General features: G+C 42.2%; 1 protein-coding gene across 1 annotated transcript in view; it reads right to left on the bottom strand.

Moving 5' to 3' along the window:
- LPA3 (Low PSII Accumulation 3) overlaps positions 1 to 21124 on the bottom strand; it is a 71600-nt gene that overhangs the window by 28229 nt on the left and 22247 nt on the right. Inside the window, exons 7-10 of the mRNA XM_087380463.1 lie at positions 20947 to 21032; positions 13346 to 13404; positions 13064 to 13166; positions 9711 to 9771 (exon numbers count right to left, since the gene is read on the bottom strand). Of these exons, the coding sequence (XP_087236589.1) occupies positions 9711 to 9771; positions 13064 to 13166; positions 13346 to 13404; positions 20947 to 21032 (309 nt within the window). The remainder of the gene's footprint in view (positions 1 to 9710; positions 9772 to 13063; positions 13167 to 13345; positions 13405 to 20946; positions 21033 to 21124) is intronic.

The raw sequence follows: 21124 nt of genomic DNA, 5'->3' as shown, positions 1-21124 counted from the left end.
GTGATCTATGTGTCAACCCTTTGTTTGAGCTGTCGGGTCACAGGGTCCGGGTCACGGTCATGTCGAGGTCGAGGCCTCATCTCGTGGGTGTCCATGTGATCTGGCTGAAAGAACTCTGTGATAGAGCTCTAAGAGGGATCAGCTGAGGAAGAAGTCTGCTCTTATCTTCGTGCTCGGAGTACCTTCTCGCGGTGTCTAAGTACCTCATGAATGAAACCTGCCAAACACCGCTGGTCTGGGTAGGAGAGGAAATGAGCCAAAATCCCATAGCTATCTCTGAAGAGGCAATAGAAACGCCCTCGGATCTCATAGTAAACACGACACCTAAAGATGAAATGCTTCTCTGTCTCAATCTCCTCCATGTCACACAGTGTGCATATGCGCCTCTCCCTGGATAGTCACTCTGCTCTGTCGCTCTCGATACGAAGTCTGTGTGAAGAGACCCGGAATTGCTCAAAAGGGATCCCCAACGAGTGGGGTAGGTGAATCTGTGTGTATCCTCGTGGGTCAATGAAACCCTCCACTGTGATATGTAAGAAGTGATCTCTGTAGAAGCTAAGCTTCATTGGGAGTAAACTCAATTCCAACCAGGTCCCAAATGTGTGTAGCTGTAATAGATCCCCAAGTACTGTCACGAGGGCGCTCTTCCCCCATTGGAGGGATCCAATTGGCATTCAAATTCTGCATGCATTGCACACATTTGCATTCTTGGAAAGCTTGGAACTTCACAAGTTGGAGGTGAAGGGGTATGCTTAGGCAGAGGGTCTCGACTTTGATGAGATCTTTGCTCATATAGCTCAGATGGTGACCATTCGGACATTGATAACCTTGGCTGCCCATCATGGGTGGTCCATCTTTCAAAAGGATATGAAATATGCATTTCTTAACGGGAACTTGCGTGAGGAGATATATGTGGATCAACCTCAAGGTTTTCAAGTTCCAGGTTCCGCTTCTCAAGCTTGTAGTTTAAAGAAAGCCCTAGAGCATAGTACCATCACATTAACGACTTCTTCAACAAAATTGGGTTGAGTTGAAGTCCATCAGATGCTAGCCTATATCTCCTCTCAGAGGGGGGAGAGAGAAGGTTGATGAGAATCTTTATGTAGATGGCTTGATACTTAACATGTGATCACAAGAAGAAGATCTCGCATGTCAAGAAACATTTGATGAAGGAGTTTGAGATGACGGATCTCGGTCTTCTTCAATACTTCCTTGGGATAGAAGTCAAGTAGAAAGAACACAACATCTTCATCTTGTGAGATATTGAAGCAGTTCCACATGGAGGACTGCAAGGAGGCCATGATGCCAATGGAGATTGGGCTGAAGCTGAGTGCTCAGGAGACTTTTCAGCTTATAGATGCCAGCATGTATTGGAGGTTGGTATGAAATTTGCTCTGTCTACCCAATACTAGGCCAAACTATTCCGTTGGTGTGCTCTGTCAGTTTTCTTTGAAACCCAGGGAGAATCACTGGAAGGCAGGATTACACGTGCTGAAGGGTAGTAGCACCTATGGTATCACATATGGCATAGGATTAGAGTTGAGTGGTTTATGTGACTCAGATTGGGCAGGTGACTGTGATAGCCGACGTTCAACTTCTGGCTATTGTTTCATTCTTGCTTCAGGGGTCATTTCATTGGCTTGAAGGAAACGGAGAGAATGAGAGCTAGAGAGAGGGAGAGAGTCGAAAGCTTGGAAGCTGTAGTTGCTCAATAGAGTGTAAAGAGTACAACACAAAGTAGTGTAGATAAGGTTTTGTCATAGTGACAAAACCTTAGTAGTCACTAACCATAGTTAGTGAACTAACTGCAGTTAGGGGGAAAAACCTCTAAATGAGGGAAAAGTGCCCCTAACTAACTTATTATATTACATTGGTCACTGCTGAATTATAGATATAATTCCAACACCCCCCTGCAGTGCCAATGTCATGTACAAGGCTGATCGATCACCAAACGGATATAAGTTCAGGGCACTGCGAAATGCCTCGAACTTCTCACGTGGTAGTGCTTTGGTGAAGATATCTGCAACGTTGACATGTGTGGACACAAAGATCATACTGATCTCTCCTGCATGTAACTTCTCTCTGACGTAGTGATAGTGAACCTCAATGTGCTTCGTGCGAGCATGAAACACTGGATTCTTTGCCACTGCAATGGCACTCTGACTATCAGTGAGAATTGGAGAAGGACCCTCCAAAGACAGATGAAGATCAGCAAATAAACGTCTCAGCCAGACACATTCCACTGTTGCTGTGAAAGCTGCCCTGTACTCAGCTTCACATGATGAGGTAGCCACTGTAGATTGTTTCTTGCTTAGCCATGAAATGCAAGATTTTCCCAAAAAGAAACAATTGCCACTAGTGGACTGCCTAGTGTCATAATCACCAGCCCAATCTGAATCACTGTAGGCATGCATCTGCAAGTCACCCCCCCTGTGAAATAGTAAGCCAAAAGACTTGGTGCCTTGCAAATAACGGAAGATGCGCTTAACTGCCTGCCAATGCATAGTTTTAGGGCTGTGCATATACCTGCTCACCTGAGATACTGCAAACTGAATATCAGGCCTAGTATTGCAGAGATATATGAGGCATCCAACAGCTTGACTGTAAAGTGTGGCATCAACTGATTCTCCTGCATCATGCATTGTGAGTTTCAGCCCCGGTTCCATAGGAGTAGATATGGGCTTACACTCTTGCATGTTAAATCTGTCCAAAAGTTTCTGAACATACTTGGACTGAGACATAACAGTGCCACGTCTCTCATGAGAGAACTGGATCCCCAAATAAAAATGAAGCAGCCCCAAATCTGACATATCAAAGTGGGTCTGCAAATCAGTTTTGAAATCTGCAATTTTGTCGTCATTGGACCCTGTGAGCAGTAAGTCATCAACATAAAGAAGGATGACTAATATTTCCCCCCCATCCATCTTGATGTAGAGGGTGCTCTCAGTAGGACTATTGTGCAGCCCCTTGCTGGTCAAAAAGGCATGTATTTTGGCATACCATGCACGAGGGGCCTGTTTCAGCCCATATAAAGCTTTATTAAGCTTGCAGACTTGAAGTGCATTTGCTGTAATTCCAAAACCCGGAGGTGGTTTGACATACACCTCTTCCAGCAAGTCCCCATTTAAGAAGGCTGTTTTGATGTCCAACTGATGAACATTCCACTCAAAATGTGCAGCCATTGCAATTACTGATCGGATGGTGGTCATCCGGGATGTAGGAGCAAAAGTCTCCTCATAATCTATGCCCTTTTTCTGAGCATAGCCTTTAGCAACCAGCCTGGCTTTATATCTGTCAATGGAGCCATCTGGCTTCCGTTTGACTTTAAATACCCATCGTGTGCCAATAGCATGTTTACCCTGTGGCAAGTCCACAACATCCCAAGTCTGATTTTTGGCAATGGACTGCAACTCATCGTGCATGGCATTCATCCAATGCACATTACCTTGTGCCTCTTCAAATGTGGCAGGCTCCTCTTCATCAAGGAGAGTACCTGCATATGCTGATTCCACTGAATTAGCACCTTCCATGTGCCTTGCTGCACTGCGAGTCCTGCCAGGTAACGGGGCATCAAGTTTACTCTCCCGGAGAGTCTGTAACAGCCAGTTTGGGACTGTTTTTGCTGCATGTATGTCTGCAATTTCTTGCTGTACCACTTGTTCCACTTCCTGTGGAGGAGGCATGACATCCCGTGGCGGAACTGAAGCATTTGAAGGTTGCTGTAAATTCTGATTTGGATCAGAAAAATCAGCAGGGGAACCCAAAGCAATGGGTAGCAACCCTTGAAATACATCTTCTGAAGGTGAAGGCATTTGAAAATCAGCCTGAGTGTAAGCTGAATTTTCAGAAAATATCACATCTCTACTTACAATGATTTTGCGTGTAGCAGGATTGTAGAGACGATACCCCTTGCTTTCTGCACTGTATCCAACAAATATGCATTTGATGGCTTTATCTGACAATTTGTGCCTAAATTCAACTGGCACATGTGCATAGGCAAGGCATCCAAAGACTCGGAAGTGATCCACTGAAGGCTTCCTGTCATTCCAGACCTCAAAAGGAGTTTTTGTTTTTAAAGCCTTAGTGGGAGCCCTGTTCAAAATGTAATTGGCACACATCAAACCCTCTAACCAGAATTTATGAGGCATGTGTTTGCTTTTCAGCATACATCTGTCCATTTCCATGAGGGTTCTATTTTTCCTCTCAGCTTTACCATTTTGCTGAGGGGTCAGCCTGACTGTGAGCTGATGCACAATACCCTTTTGTTTGAGGAAAGCATTAAATTCTGCAGATAGGTATTCCCCACCTCTATCCGTGCGTAATATCTGTATCTTGAGCCCGGTTTCATTTTCAACCATGGCTGAAAAATGTTTAAACACTGTGAACACTTCAGATTTCTTTTTCAGCCCATAAACCCAAGTAAAATTGGAGTAGTCATCAATAAATGTGACAAAGTAGAGATGACCACCCAATGAAGGAGTCCTCATGGGACCACAGACATCACTGTGTATAAGCTGCAATTTGCGAACAGCTTTAACTGAACCATCCTTCTTGAAGGGAAATCTATGCATTTTACCTAAAATGCACCCTTCACAGGCATGTGGAGGAGGTATCTCAAGAGGTGGCAATGCATCAACCATTGAAAATTTCTGAAGTGTCATTAAGCTGTTGTAATGCATGTGGCCATATCTGGCATGCCATAATTCTGCATTTTGCATGGCAACTGTAGGGGAAGAAATTGCCAAAGCATGAGCTGCTCTTTTCTGAAAAATATCAAGCTGAAAAAGCCCACGCAGTAGAGTACCAGATAACATTAAGGCATAGTTAGCTTCCCTGTCCCGGACAGCACATTTGTCATCCTCAAAGATGACCTGAAATCCATCTCTGTTAAGAGTGGACACTGAAAGGAGGTTTTTGGTTATGCCAGGCACATATAAAACATCAGAAAGTCTGAAAATTGAGCCATCAAATGCAGTGAGCTCAACTTCTCCTGTGCCACGTACTGAATATGAGGAGTTGTTGGCACAAGTGACTTTCTTACCAACAGGGGGTGGATGCAAGGAAGTAAAGAGACACTTCCTCGAAGTGATGTGCTTGGATGCACCGCTGTCAAAATACCATGTGTTCAGTGTTTCATCAACACTGAAAGCAGATGCATCTGAAGGAGAGTCAAAACTGCAAGTCAAAAATGCATATGTATCATCACTGCAAGAAGTTGTACTATCCCGATCATCTGGAACAGCCAACCTAGAATCAGAAATGCAAGATAAAAAGGCATAATCTTGACCAACAAAGTTGGCTGCAGCATCCCCACTGTCAGATGCACAAGGGGCTGAATCTGAAACAGCCATTCCTGAGCTGTTTTTCTTTTCCTTTGCAATCCTTTTCCTGCATTCTGCTATGTGATGACCTGGCTTTTTGCAGTAGTGACAGAAACCCTTCTTTTTGGGCTTGCTTGCATCACTTTTAGCCTTTTGTGAAGGCTGTCCTGACCCACTGGAAGGCTGATTTGCTGCTGTTTTTGCCTGTCCCTTTGTTTTTGATTTGAATTTTGAGAGCATGGCTTGTTCACCTGCACGTGAAGCCAAATTTTTCCTAGTCTGCTCTTCCTGAAGCAGAAGTCCTATCAGCTCATGAAAAGAAAGAGGATTTGCACCCCCCCTCAATGATAAATTCAGCGAAGTATGAAAGCTGAGATAAGACTCAGGAAGAGAATTCAGAGTGGTTGTAATCATCTCTGAATCAGGAATAATTTCATCTATATTTAACAACTGCTCTCTGAGATCCTGTAGCTTAGTGAGGTGGGCTGACATGGAGTCACCCTCCTCCATATGTGTATTGCTCAACTCTCTTTTTAAAAAAGACACCCTAGCATCATTCCGTGCTGCATACATGCTTTCCAAAATATCCCACGCTGCCCTGGAGGTCTTACACGACCGGATATGCGGAATGATTGATCTTTTCACTGAAAGAGAGATGCAAGACAAGGCTAAGGCATCCCGTGAATCCCATCTCTTTTGCTCAGGAGTATTAACTGTAGCTGCACCAACAACTTGTCCTGCAGCTGCACCTTGTGCACGACCTCTTCCACCTCCTTGGTGAGGAGGGGTAGCAGGTGCAATATCTGCTGGTCGGATTTCATCCCCATTGACATAATCCCATAAATTGCGAGAAATCAGAATATTACGTACCATGAAACTCCAGAGGGAGTAGTTGGTACCATCCAATTTGTCTTCCTGAGAAAGACCACCGAACTGAAAATCATTCTGATTTTGATGGGCCATATCTGAAAAAGGAATTGAAGCAGATACAAAGCTGAATTCCCTTACTGGGAATAAAATGCACAACTCCCAAAAACCACACCCAAGAACGGGCTGTATATGCAACTTAGATTTCTGCACTTGAGCTGTCAGAAATCTGTCCAAGCATAAAACACTCTCCAAAATCTGCCAAAAGTGTTCCAAACACTCCAAGAAAGGCAGTATGTACAGAATACTCCAAAAAATGCTCTCCAAACACAAAAGCCCCAATTTGTGGCTAGAAATTGCAGCCAGAAAGGGGTAAAAATGCCAAAAGCCCCAAATCTGCAATTTTAATACAAAAGCCCCAAATTTCAGACAAATCTGCAATTTTGCTCTTGTGATAGCTTCAAACTTGCCCAATGATTGCAATGGCTTCAATCTGCAAAATGTTCCAAATGTTCTTGCAGAATACTTAGCCAAACAATGGCTGTCTGCAAACTTAGCCTGCCAAAGATCACTTGCCAAATCAAAGATGACCTGCCAAAAATCACCTGCCAAATCTCTTGTCCAAAACCAAGAAGATACCTGCTGCTGTACTGAAGCAGATTCAGTACAGATTTACTGTACTGAATACTGTACGGAGATGCCGTACAGTTTGTACGGCACCGTACGGGATGTACAGCGTCGACAGGTACGGTGACCACGACGGCGTACGGTATATGTCCACGGTGTACGGCGCTGTACGATGTACGACGCGCAGATACGGCGAAGTACGGCGCAGATGACGCAACTTTTCGCAGGTACGACGAAGTACGGCGCTGTACGGTATACGGTGTACGGCGAAGTACAGCGCGGCAAATGGCGAAACCTTTGTAAGGCTTCCGTACAGTCGTACGGACTGTACGGACGGATTGGAGCGGGCTGGAGCTGAAGGTAAAGCACTGGTATGAAGAAGGAGCTGAGGGCACACGAGCCTAGAACCTGCTCTGATACCAATTGAAGGAAACGGAGAGAATGAGAGCTAGAGAGAGGGAGAGAGTCGAAAGCTTGGAAGCTGTAGTTGCTCAATAGAGTGTAAAGAGTACAACACAAAGTAGTGTAGATAAGGTTTTGTCATAGTGACAAAACCTTAGTAGTCACTAACCATAGTTAGTGAACTAACTGCAGTTAGGGGGAAAAACCTCTAAATGAGGGAAAAGTGCCCCTAACTAACTTATTATATTACATTGGTCACTGCTGAATTATAGATATAATTCCAACATGGCTACGCAAGAAACAGCCAACAGTCACTCTTTCTTCTACAGAGGCACAGTACAAGGCGGCTTGTATTGTGGTAGGTGAAGAATTATGGTTTAGAGGGATTCTTGAAGACATGGAGGTGCTTCAAGAGGATTCGAGTTGCATTGCAATTGCAAAGAACCCCGTCTCCCATGCACGGGTTGCATTGCAATTGCAAAGCACATCGAAGTCCATTATCACTTTGTTCCGGAGCTCTTAAACATTTATATGTCCCTAGAATCTATCTAGAGAAATTTTACATGAAATCCAATGAGGAAATTCAGCTTCAGGGGTTCTTTAACCTCAACACACACAAACAGACTATTGTACACATCGAGACACTACTTCAGATTTCTAAAGACTCTGGTGTTTAATAGATTAACAAAGTCATGCCCTAATTCATGGCATCAATAGACAAGCATCTTCCAAAGTACAAAGGCAACCTTTGCACCCTCTACATCAAAATGTGATGTACCATCTCATCACAATAATACAAAGCCCCATTACATTTGGTAAGACTTGTGCCTGTCCTTTTCTCACTCTCGATGGTTTGTCAGACTAGAGTTTCACATCGATAGGATACCTCCTTTTCAGTACACTTTAGATGCCCCTCCGGTACTCCACCCACCATCCCGATTGGACCACACACCAACCAGGTCATTCGAGACGATCTCCTGTAGCTACACACCTTCAAGACCTGGTTGGAGCCGAGGGAGCTCCCAGTGAAGCTAAGTTTCTATAGAGATTACTGTCTTCGTATTTCGGAGGAGGGATTCATCACACCACCGAGGTACACTGAGCTTCATATGCCTCACTCACTACGGATCTCCATCGGAGTATCATCACACCGCCTCCGCATAGAGAGCGATAGAGCAGAGGGGATCCCCAGGGAGCATCGCATCTGCATATTGTGCGACTATCAAGAGGTTGAGTCGGAGGAGCATTTTATTTTTAGGTGCCCAGTGTACTACGAGATCCGAGGTCGCTACCACTGTCTCTTCAGAGACGGCTCCGGGCTCCTTTCCAAATTCCTCACCTACCCAGATCAGAGATGTCTCGCGGTATTCATTCACGAGGGGTTCCGACACAGAGAGTACTTACTCAGGCGACGGGGCTTGGCCACACCATCAGACATCTCTCAGAGCAAGATCACAGAGTTCTTCCCATCGAGTGACATTGATCATCCAGTGTCTAGCCCCACGGGAGTCACGGTAGCTCTGGTCTTACGTCAAGCCTCCTCCAGGAGACCGGGGCGCACAGGACCCCTTGACGGACGCCAGCACCCCATCACCAGCTATGCACCAGCTAGGGCGACATGACATACGGAGGATTCCGCTCCGCTCCAGTCTTTTTTTCTTTTCATTGTCATACCCAGATGTATTTGATTATGTATGATCAGACTTAGGATTCAGCACGGGTGATGATGCTCGTTTCAGTAGCTCCACCCTAACTGTGATTTGTATCAAGTTTTCTTTCAGTCTCATAGACCCATCGGTCTTCCGAAGACTCTAATAAATTTCTTTCTTTCTCAGAATCAAGCAGTTTTTATATCGAGTAAATGATGAAGGTAACATATATGCATCCTGAGGATTGGCATAATCCATGTCACAATGTTCAGCACATCAAGAAAACCAAAGACTCAGTTGGCATTCTGCTATCTGTCAAGCACATGAATAGAAGCAGAGACCCAAATTAGTTTAAGGCCAAAACTGATAGGTTCTCTATGGCAACAACGTAAAAGTGTAATCATCTTTCAGTAAGAACTTCGCTTGGGAAAATGCAGTCAGTAATGTTGACAACACCACTCCCCCAAGATGGCAGCATAGAACATCTGAGTTTGCAACCACCTGGATAGAAACCTTCAACATCCACAAGGTCTGCTAACCCTGTTCATCCCTCAGGTATTGTTGACAGTGGAAACATCATGTACAAAATTCAACTCTGTAGCACCAAAAGTCACTATTTTCTGACGGAAAAAAGAAAAAACAAGGAGCACACAGACAAAGCAACAAAAAAGAAAAGAAAGAAAGATGTTTCTGAATTTGTATAACCTTTTGTAATTATCATCCCGAAAAAATTGGCATGAATTCTATGCAGACAAATTGACGGAAACAGCAACTCAAGTAGACACCAGATAACTAGAGCAAAAGTTGTCCTACAAAATTAAAGCACAGGAAATATAGTGAAAACCTGGGTACATGCGGAAAAGTGCCCCACTGTAATCCAACACAAATGGGGCCACTGCAATACTCTGCAAAGATAAAGGCATCAATCAAAATGCAAAACACAAAGCTCGAAGATAAATTAGTAATTTCAATAATAACGACTACTGAGCAATGGGGCTCAAAATGTTATTTGCAATGCAGACAGTGATAATAGATCATCCTTTCCTTAAGTTGATTCATGAAATGTCTTCAAAATTCGGTTTGGCTTATTGTATGAGAGCTGATAAGAAAAACACATTTACACATATAAGATTGATGAGCACACATGCCCGAACTCATGATTATGCAGGTGTAAAAGATCATGATAGTCGATGTGAGATCTACCAACTCATCATGCAGACGATCGACAAAGACATCCCCAATCATATTATAAACTCCCACAATGGGGGCAGACAATTACATAAACAAATAATCCCACCATGCACACACTCGCGAACTCATGAGCATCAATTATACATAGGTTTCTGTAGAAGCTTTGGAGGTCAAGGATAGACTCACGATCAACACAGGTACCTAAGAAGACTAATTAAACGCAGTCCAAACCTAGAATGAAGAAAACATTATTCATTTTATTCTCTCTCGAAAAAGATAGACTCAATGACGATCAAGACTAATACCTAGGAAGACTAATTAAAAGCAGTCCAAACCTAGAGTGAAGAAAACAATATTCATTTGTATCATTTTATTCTCTCTCAAACAAACAGTTCTGAGACAAGGGGTGCAAGAAAAAGGATCCAACAAAGAAACACATGCAAAGTGGATAATCACCGAACTTGGACAAAATGTCACTTTACCAAATATGCATGTGTGTTAATACATATCCAGATGATCCAGCAATGCATCCGAATTCATGATCTAAAGGCAAAAGAAACAATACAGGTTGTAACTTTATGAGATCACCCACAAGGTAAAATCCTTCAACTCTAACACGTCCAAAGAGAGGACCAACTATTAAGGCATCTTTCAGTTTTGAAGCATATATGTGAGGGGCAGGACAACAACTAGAGAAGATTGAGGAAGCCTTCTCAAAGGCCGGAAGAGAGAAGCTTAGTCGGCCATAGATGAGGATCCCCTCAACACACTTTGGGCAAGATAGTTCTCCAGGACAGAAGTCCCTCTCCGATGCACTGCATCATCTGCCATTACACAGATCAGGGGAGGATGGGACGCTCTGGTACGAGCCCTTGCTCGACTTATATAGTACGAGATCCAATGGGTCCCTCCAACTAGAGCCTCCTACCAATCTTGGGGACCCTTCGGATGATGACCTGCTTGACTTGCTACTGTCTCCTAATAGTTCATACTATATCAGTTGTAAGACCAGCACATGAGCAATCATATAAGGCACATTGGAAAAAATTAAAAGGTTTCCCCAAAAAAGTTCAACATAACACTTGTTAGCACTAGTATTGTCATCAAGTGGCCCATTTGATGTGGAGAAGTTGAGGGGTTTCTGATTTTAAATCTTTCGCCACATGTTAGATGCTTATGGGATGCTTTGTTTTCTATTTTGTTTCGAAGATTGTTTTGGCTGCCTCCCTTTACAGCTGAAGGTGGTGCTCTAGCCGCAGCCATGCCCCCTTATTCCAAATACTCAAGGTAGATAACTAGAACTAGGAAGATTTTCAATGTTCTACTTGGACATCTTGTATTGAGACCATGAATTATTACTTGAAAATGCAAGAAGCAACCTGCTATTGCAACTTCATTATGGAAGCTGAATATAGAGCTGCAAACTCTTCCCCATGTGAAGCTCTGCAACGCTACCTTAACACTCAATCCATAGAGCTTTGGTGTGATGAATTTACTCTTTTGAGCTGAAATATCATGCATACGTAGACAACCAGACATAGGGGGTGTGCCTAGATTGGTGCCAAAGGTTCAGTGTTGTGAATTTCATCTAGCCTTGAGGTCACTTGTGCATTTTGGAACTTGTGTTGTTGCATTGTTGCCCTGAGAGGCTGGACATTGGATTTTTGGACTGCCAAACACTCTATTGCAAGATGAATCCCTTGTGGAATGCATTGTCAGCTTTCAATTGGTCACAAACACTTTAGAATGCCTTAGCCTTTCCTGGGCAATCGGGTGCTAGTTTGTACTTGGAAATGGATGCCTATTGGAGCCATGAATTGCCTGGGACAGTGGAATTGCCAATGAAGCAAAGTGCAAGGTGAACCCTTGTTGTAAAAGCATATTCCATTGATGTAAGAAATAAATAAATACCAAAAGGGGCGTCAAAGCATTTGGGGCCAATCTGCGTCTGTTGTGCATGGTTTTTGAGTAGGGGCATTCCAGCCTATCTCCCAGTGTTTAAAAGTTTATTTTTCAATGGTTCTAACTAAAGGAAGTGCCTGAATGTCGTGCATTATGCTGTTATGATTGCGGATGACAGATTAGTTATGGATTACTACCCTTTAGCTTGCTAGAGGCCGGTTTCACCATTTGAGGCTGCTTTGCGTTTTTTATATCCACAAGCGTCTTACTTTGAGGACTTGTGAAGATACACTGATTGTATATATGCTTCTTTATGGAGAACTATCTTACTGCACTTTGTATACCTTGGTTCAAACATGTTGCATGCTACAACTTAATATGAAGAGAGATGTTGCAGAGAGAGTCATGATATCTATTGTCTTGACCATCTTGAGGGTTTTTTGGAAGCGTGACACAGCAAATCCTCTCTCCTCTCCTTCAAGTTTCCCAAGTATTAGTCCAAACACTAGCCCTCAAGAACCCCACAACTAGCACCAAATCTACCCTCACAAGGATGGTCAAGAAACGATGTTAGCACTATCAGCCACAACTGATGAATACCTTTTCATTAAGAAGATCGTCACAGGATGCCTCCCTAAAAGGCCCTATCTCTTCCATACAGAGAGTCTCTTGCCTACCTTTATAACAATGCATTCAAAAAATTATGCCTTGATCCAAAAAATGGGTAATCTGATAAATCAACATAGGTACTACACACTTTTTTTCCACCAAAGAATATTAAGGGATTATAGATGGATCACATACCATCTTGGTAGAGGTATGTAAAGCATGAATCCCTTGGAATGTTCTTATTGGCAGTTCAGTTTTGGGGGCTAATCAAACACTAGTTTAACAGTTCTTTACCTTGCATTACCTGTAGTAGCGAAACAAAGTATGACAGCCAATGGATTTAGCTTACCAAACATTTACGCTACATGCACCAACTAAAGAGTTGGTACATTTTTTGCCTTTATCTTTTCAAAGAGTCGGTGGTAACCGCCTAAAGTCTCAAGATCTCTTTAAAAATACAGATCTAACATACAAAAATTATCATTGGAACAGTACCTTTGAGTAATCCCGAATTCGAATATAGAACACTGGAAGAAATTGCGACAGGAAACGATACTGCAGCTCCTTTGTTGGAAAACCGAATAAGCCTAGATCAGCTCTGCAAAATAAGCGCCAACAAGCCCACCAATACCAGAGCTACATGATATGAACCACCCTCCAATACAAATAGGATGGTATACATACATATATCTCCACCTCAAAAGGCAATCCAACATATAAGAATACACAAGCGCTAACGCTTTTAAAACTTAGAGCAATGTGATACACAAGACAAACCTTAATGTATCCAATTCGAGATTGAACAGAACCACTGGAGCAGTTGCTGCAAATGTGTCCTGGAAAAATAAGCATGGTAATTTTAAAATGGATGTACTATCACCACAAAAGCATCTAGACAAGGATTCTAACAAAACATTTCTCTTCCTACATTCAAAGAACTTCACAATAGCTGGTCAAATAATAAAGTCTGTGATTTCCTAACTAGATCGGATGTGAGTACTTTACAATGTTGTAGCATTTAAAAAACCCTTCATTTGATAGTAACCTGTGCTAAGCTGTTAAACGACAAAGCACAAACTATATTGGGTTTGCAAAGAGAGATCTCCACCCAGCAAGCATGTTTCAACCAGCCAAACACATTCACACCTGGAATACATAGGCCTAGAAGCATCAACTAGACCTTAGATACCCCTCACACTAGGCTCTTGCCAAGCGCCGACATATCCTTTCGAGGTCATGTTGCATTCAACTGGCACATAGCATTCCTTCCCTCTTCTTTTCAAAATTAACTACAGCTCACAATATGAAGGCCATAGTTGCCAACAGAAATGGAAACCGCAAAAACACCGAAAACGGAGTTTCCAGCCCGAGCCGAAACGGGGAAATGAGAAACGGCAATATAGTACAATTTATGTATAAAAATTAAAATACAATTATGAATACAGATAATAGTGCTTAAAGAGGAGAGAGAGAGAGAGAGAGAGAGAGAGAAGGTAGAGGAGGACTCCTCAAGGAGGTCGGAGGGAGTATGAGGAGTAGGAGGAGAGTAAGGGTAGAGGGAGGACTCCTGAAGGAGGTCAAAGGGAGTATGAGGAGGAGAGTGAAGAGGGTAGAGGAAAGTAGAGGGTAGTAGAGAGGGTAGAAGAGAGCGGAAGGTGGAGGAGAGGTAGGAGAGTGGAGGGTAGAGGAGAGTAGGAGTAGGATAGAGGACGGTAGAGGAGAGTGGAGGATAGAGCAGGCTGCAGTAGCCGGGTAGAGGGTAAAGGCAACACGTGGGAGCGGTGAAAAGAGGCAGCAAGCGCAAAAAATGGTGCAAAAACCCACTGTTAGGGTTTCCCCAAAAAACAAGGAAACAGAAACGCCATTTCGGCCGTTTCTGTTTCCCATCTGTTTCTATTTCTGTTTACGTTTCTAACAACCAAAACGCCGTTTCTTACAACTATGATCAGGGCGATAACTTAACGCATTGTCCTATAACTAAGGACTTAGCATGAAAAAATCCTCACAAGGACTCACCTTTGTGGATAAATGTTTTCTATCTTTGTAAGCAAATTCTAGTAGTGGCAATCAAGATTAGTCCTAAGTGCATCAAATACTATGCCCAGAAATGAATAGCAAATCTCATATCTCTATCTGATATCATGAATTTCAGCAAATCCATGGAGACAAAAATATGTTACTTGTACAGAAATTTGGTACTTGTGGTACACTAGCTAACTCTCTTGTCTAAATAAAGTAAGCTAGCTTGGTAAGAGGGTCAACCAGAGTGGAATCATATCCTCCTTGTGTTCGTGGCGAATCAACTATAAAATCCATATAAATGCTCTCCCATAGACTGGATGGTGTTTCCAAAGGCTATAAAAGGCTAAGTGACTTGACCCGCTCTGCCTTACTAACTTGAAATGAGAAACATCTTGTAACATATTCATGAATCTGATTTTTCATCTTTGGCCAAAAGAAACCACGTTTTACGAGCTCCTATGTCTTCTCATTACTTTGATGTCCTGAATATCGGCTATCATGGTCGAATGATCTATTGCCTAAGATCATTCCAACTAGTATTATAAGATTGCAATTTTTCTTTAAAATACCATCATTCTATGGTATATCTTGCATCTGTATGGCCTTTGTTGCATGACAAGTCATTAATAACCCTGGGTTTCATCACAATATCCTTGGACCAAAGGCTTCAAACATACTCGTCCATCTTTTGAGTTTCTTTAATGTCAGTCACCACAACATTCTCTAATACTATGAAACTCATATTACATATAATATGTCACACATCAACAACTTTATTATCTTTCGCTTTTTGCTACCAAATTTTCATATGGGATTCTTGCATGCTTAGCGGCCACTCAAATCTAGTTGTTTACAAAAATACTTTAGATTGTCATAGTTGACATCAATCCAAAACTACGAGCCATATAAGTAATGTCTCCATGCTTTCAAGGCATGAATAATAGCATATAACCCTTGCTTATGAGTCGGCCAATTTGTGATGAGAGAGAGAAAGCTTCTTGCTTCTAAGGGCAAATGGCCTTCCGCTTGCAAATAAAAATGCTCTATGCACTGAAGTTCTGAACAATTCTAAGAATGATTGCGGGGCTGTCACATTCATAGAAAATGGCCTCACTAAAATAGCAACCATCTTCTTTAGATCCATTTTAATCCCATCAAGAATTAAAATGAACTCCAATTTTTTTGAGTTGGAGCATACATAGTAAAGTCTTCGTTTTGTTTATAGAGAGACTAGCTTGTCTCAAATTACTGGTGAGCATACATCCCGTGAGATTGCTGATTTTTTAGCATCTCGCGGCATCACACATCGGTGCACACTGCCATACACGCCACAACAAAACAATGTTGCAAAACAAAAGAATATAACTTTGATGGAGATGGCATGGTGTTTGATGAAAGGAAAGTATTTGCCAAATAAATTCTGGTTGGATGCTGTCAGGTGTGCCAATTATGTCTTAAACAGGTCACTCTCTGCACTAACAAGGGAGGTGAGTACATGTCTCATGAGTTTCCTAAATTTTTAGCATCTCGCGGCATCAAATATCAGTGCATAGTGCCATACACACCACAACAAAATGGTGTTGCAGAACAAAAGCAGAACAAAAGAATAGAACTTTGATGGAGATGAAACAGTGTATGATGAAAGGGAAGTCTTTGCCAAATAAATTCTGGCTGGATGCTGTCATGTGTGGCGATTATGGCTTAGTAGAGAAGATGTCTTTGCTGAAAACTCTATCATGCCTTTGTTGGACTGTCGAAAACGGCCAACTGTTGTTGCTTTTGACGTCTTCAATTCATTATTGCATTTGTTCAAATCCATATCAGATTTTGATGAGCCCACTAGGGTTTCAACTCAGCCACAAGCAGATGCTGCACATCTACATATTGGATCTGATTTACAGCCTCATATGCCTCCAATTGACCAGGCCACAACAGATCAAGCAGCGATGACTGAAGAGAGGGCTGTCATAAGACACCAGAAAACAGTCCCTAGATGGCTGTTAGAAACCTTAAAGGACAGCAAACAAGTTCAGCGTTGTTTGATTGCACATGGGCCACCTCTTGGCATATGTAGGAACACTTAGTGGTGGTTGCATTGATTGCTACTGCATGCAACAAAGAGCTATTTTGTTAAAAGATACCTTTTAGAGCAAGGATTGAATGGATGCTATGAAATTAGAGTTGGATTCACTACATCAGAATGGCTCTTTGAAGTTGAGCGACTTGCCAAAGGGCAAGCGTGCACTAAGTGGGTTTATAAACTCAAAAGGAAGGCTGATGGCAGCGTTGACCGCTCTAAGGCCTGTCTTGTTGCAAAAGGCTATGCTCAGCAACAAGGAATTGACTTTGAGGAAACTTTTGCACCCACGTCACGCATTACGACCATCATGTGCGTAATGCCATAGCAGCCCATAATCATTGGCAAGTGCATCATCTTCACATCAAAACTGCCTTCGTTCACAGAGATTTGCAAGAGGAGGTCTATGTCTCTCAGCCTCCTGGTTTTGAAGGTTGAACACCGGACTGCTCCGCGTCACGTCGTCGTCGTGATTCCTTCCATCAGCACTCAGCGTCGCCAATCCAGCTAATCTCCATCATGAATCTTCCATCGAGCATGGGCCTCCATGATTAGTTCAACATATGGCGCACAATTTGTGCGTGAGCCTTGAAGATCACCCAACGCTTGAGCTCCCCGTCGCAAGTGCATCACAAGCACAGAATCCCTTGGAAATTCTACCGTGAGCTGTTCAAGCATCCATCACCGCTCGCAACCAAAAAAAAAACTAAAAGAACTCGTGCAATCCACATTCTTTGCACGCATTAATTACAGCATGTTCTTTGCACGCATTAATTACAGTAAAACCGGCGGAAAACTTCGCTTCACCAACTACTGCAGATCATCATCCCTTGAGAAAGGGCTGAGCCTTACGCTCTGATACCAATGGAACCTCGAAGGCAAACGAAACCCGATAATTTTCTACGAACAGCTCTGTTTTACATTTCTTCGTGGAAAGCATCACATAACAGCAGACACTTTCTTTCTCTTACACTCTCATTCTCTCTCTCTCTTCTCTCACTCTACACAGTCCTAGGGCCCAGGACAACAGTCGCGCTGGACCCCCCCGAAGGATTTTATTACTTGAAAAGAGAATTTTGAGTACATAGTTCAGCGTAGAGGTGTGTCTCCAAACCCAAAAACGTGAATCAATATTACAAGAGCTTCAAGCTCATTCCAAATTGGCAACATGCCACTTGTCTAAAATCTAGACTAAGTCCTATTACATGCCTCTGAGGGCAATTTCTAGGGTCTTCGTAGCACTTGGCCATGTGGGTGGCCTCCGAAATGCTTGCTACGCTCCAAATTGCTTGGGTCTTTAGCTCTCATAGTACCTGTAACAATTAATTAAAGCGCACCACCATGGCACCCATTAATTGTCAGCGCTTTGCATGCAAATAATACACTATGAACTAATTCTAGTCACAGTGGGCGTCCCCACTAAACACATGTGCACACATAACAAATATATAAATATATTTATTCTTTGGTTGACCGGAGTCACCGGAGTCAACGCTCTTGATCATAATTAAGGGGCTTTGACCAAGGGTCGAGGCGCCTTAATTATAGTCAAGCCTCTCCAACCGAAGTTGGCACATCTTGGTTAACCACATTTCAGCTTTCAGATTTTGCATCTTAAGACTTAGATTTACATTTAGAATCTAGATTTTCTTGAACCTTAATATTCTCTCTGTGCACCACTGCAAACAGCAAGAGACTTTGGCCTTGTGGGAGAAAAGATGGACATGGTTCCATATGCCTATCCATGCAGTAGCACATATTTTGCATCCTCTATTGAGGAGGGAGGACCAAGCAGATGATGCTGAGTTGACTGCAGGGTGGACAGGTTTTCTTGCGAGGGCATATCAAGACGTAATATCGCAAGATGCTTTGGAGAACCAGCTCCTCTCATTCAGGAACTCCTTCGCGGAGTTTGGCTCAGCCCGTGCATGTCTCCGTGAAGCTCAATTGAGGCCCGTTACCTGGTGGGAGAAGTATGGTTGGGGCACACCAAAGTTAAAGTGCATTGCCCTTCAAGTGCTTTCACAAGATTGCTCATCTAGCGCCTGTGAAAGGAATTGGAGTGTGTTCTCACTCATACACACGAAGAAACGGAATAGACTAGGCATTGGGCAACTTGACAGGTATGTCCACTGTTAATTTGTGTGTGATTTTCTTTTAAATGCACGTAGCACACATAGTTTATATATACCTTTGTTAGATAATAGACTAGAACAAGTCCAATCATACAAGTTTAGATTTTTTTGTTGTTCTAAAGATAAAAAATCTACACAGAAAATAAAAGAGAAGAAAAAAAGAGGTAAACAGAAACTTTTATGAAAAACAAAAGGAAGACATACTTAGCAAGCAAAGCAACACTTATGTCGTCATCAGTGCCCAAGCATAAGCAGCTATACTGGGTTTCTAAAGACAGTTTATGAACGGAATCCGGATTATGAGTTATATAACATGTTACATGTATTTACTGCTATTCATTATTTGAATGGTGGGCTTGTATATGTCCACGCCAATCTATGACTCCTTCGACGAATGAAGACCATACAAGGTCCGGATCCTAATAAGATATGTGTGCAGGTCCCTGAGGATGAAATGCTTCATCCTGTGCATGAGGATGATGATGCATATGCATTCATTGCTGAGGAGCGGGCATTGTTGGCACGTGCTACACGATCTCAGGCACGTAGACGAACAGGAACAACAGCACCATCTGTAACAGCAGCTGCTCCTGAAGAGCAAGAGAGCTCATCATCATCAGATGCAGTGATGATGATGCTGATGGGGGAGGAGGAGGAGGGGCCCGGGGTCCAAGGGGAAGATTCCCAAGCAGCTTTAGATCTTGCTGATTAAAGTTTAAATTTCAAATTCCAATCATAACTAATTAGTCATGAGTCATTGAGCTCATTGTTGAGTTGCTCAATGACTCTAGACTTTTCAATCTTGATGCTTCAAACTTGCTACTTCATATACGGGCATTGGGCTACAAACTTGCTACTTAATATTTCAGATTTTAGTAAAGTTTGAAATTTGAATTATAGTTTTAAGGATTGAACTTTATAATCTAGATTCTAATGTACTAAATTTCACTTTAAACTTTGTCTCTACAGTCTACTCTCTAGATTTCATCATATCTGTTAATTTACTGATTTCTGTCTACATTTCTGAAGTCTGAAACCAGATATCTGAAGTGTAAGGCCTCTAATCCATGAGCTTTGAACTTTCAGTTTGATATCTGAAATCTGATTTTTGTCTACTTTACCGAAATCTGAAATGTAAGTTGCAGGGTTTAAGGCTTGAGCTTTGTAATACGCATTCTGTGTCTAATTTACTGAAATTTGAAATTTAAAGTTTGAGGCTTGAAGCTAACTTCTAAGTCTAGAATCTAGTGACTAGTCTAGACTCTCTAGAATCAATGATAAAGGCATTAGGATCCAGTTTCTCTCATGTATTAGATCTGATATCATTTGAATTGATTATGTTGTACTCATTGTGGGTGAGGGTCATGAAGCCCGATTTCATTGTTCAGTTTTTTTCAGTCTCATAGACCCTTCCAACTTCGGTCTTTCAAAGACTTCTAATAAACTTTCTTTCCTTCTTCTTTCTCTCTCATTCTATTGCACTTCTACTTCTGCATAGAGGAACCTGCCTTTTTCGTGATTGAGTTTCCCCACAAGTGGTGGGTACAAACTTTTCCAACACCCTTCCTAACAATTCTCACTTGCGTGAGAGCATTTTCCGTAAAACCCTAAGTCAATTTCTTCTGTTGAGTTACATAAAGGAAAAATATTATTGAGATTTGTAAACGATAAACTTATCTTGCCTTACGAGAGATGGAAGTAAGCAGAGATGGTGGAATAAAACCCTGGAAGGTGCTTTGTTGTCTGAGTCCATGGTGTCTGAATCCATGATACCCACTCTATGCTCTAATGAATCAAGATAGACTTGAAACTGATTATGTATTTTCAAACATCCAAGTACATGCTCCAAGTTCTAGTGAATCAAAGACGAGGTGGAACATTCCTATAGAAGTATGATTTTTCGCTGAACCACATGAATTAATATACCTCTTGATCTCATTCATAATGCAACAAACCTTTTCATGCAATCCCATGACTTCATAAAAAAGGCCACAGGTTACAGTGTATTGGCTTCATAATATTTCTTTCAATGCCAAAAAGGGTACTTTTTAAAAATAAAAAATACATGCTCCTGTGAAGATAGAAAAACAAATACAGTGGCTTCATACAAAGCAATAATTTTTGCAGCTTTCAGAAGAACTTACCACATATGTTTCAACAGCAGGTAGTTCACTTGTGCTGCAGTTTACAAAAAAGTATAAAGACGGAACCTCGCTTTTCTGCCATTGTCCTAGAATGACAAGACATTTGAGGTATCAGTGTCGCTTTCCTTTTTTTTAATATGAAAGGTCATGCTAAGTTTTTCCAGTCCTAAACATAGGA

The sequence above is a fragment of the Dipteris shenzhenensis genome, chromosome 10 (genome assembly GCF_047967505.1).
Source record: "Dipteris shenzhenensis isolate YYH24624 ecotype China chromosome 10, Dip_SZ_1.0, whole genome shotgun sequence".
NCBI classification, from domain to species: Eukaryota; Viridiplantae; Streptophyta; class Polypodiopsida; order Gleicheniales; family Dipteridaceae; genus Dipteris; species Dipteris shenzhenensis.
Note: the sequence above shows the minus strand (reverse complement) of the source record. Positions and strands in the feature narration are given on the sequence as shown.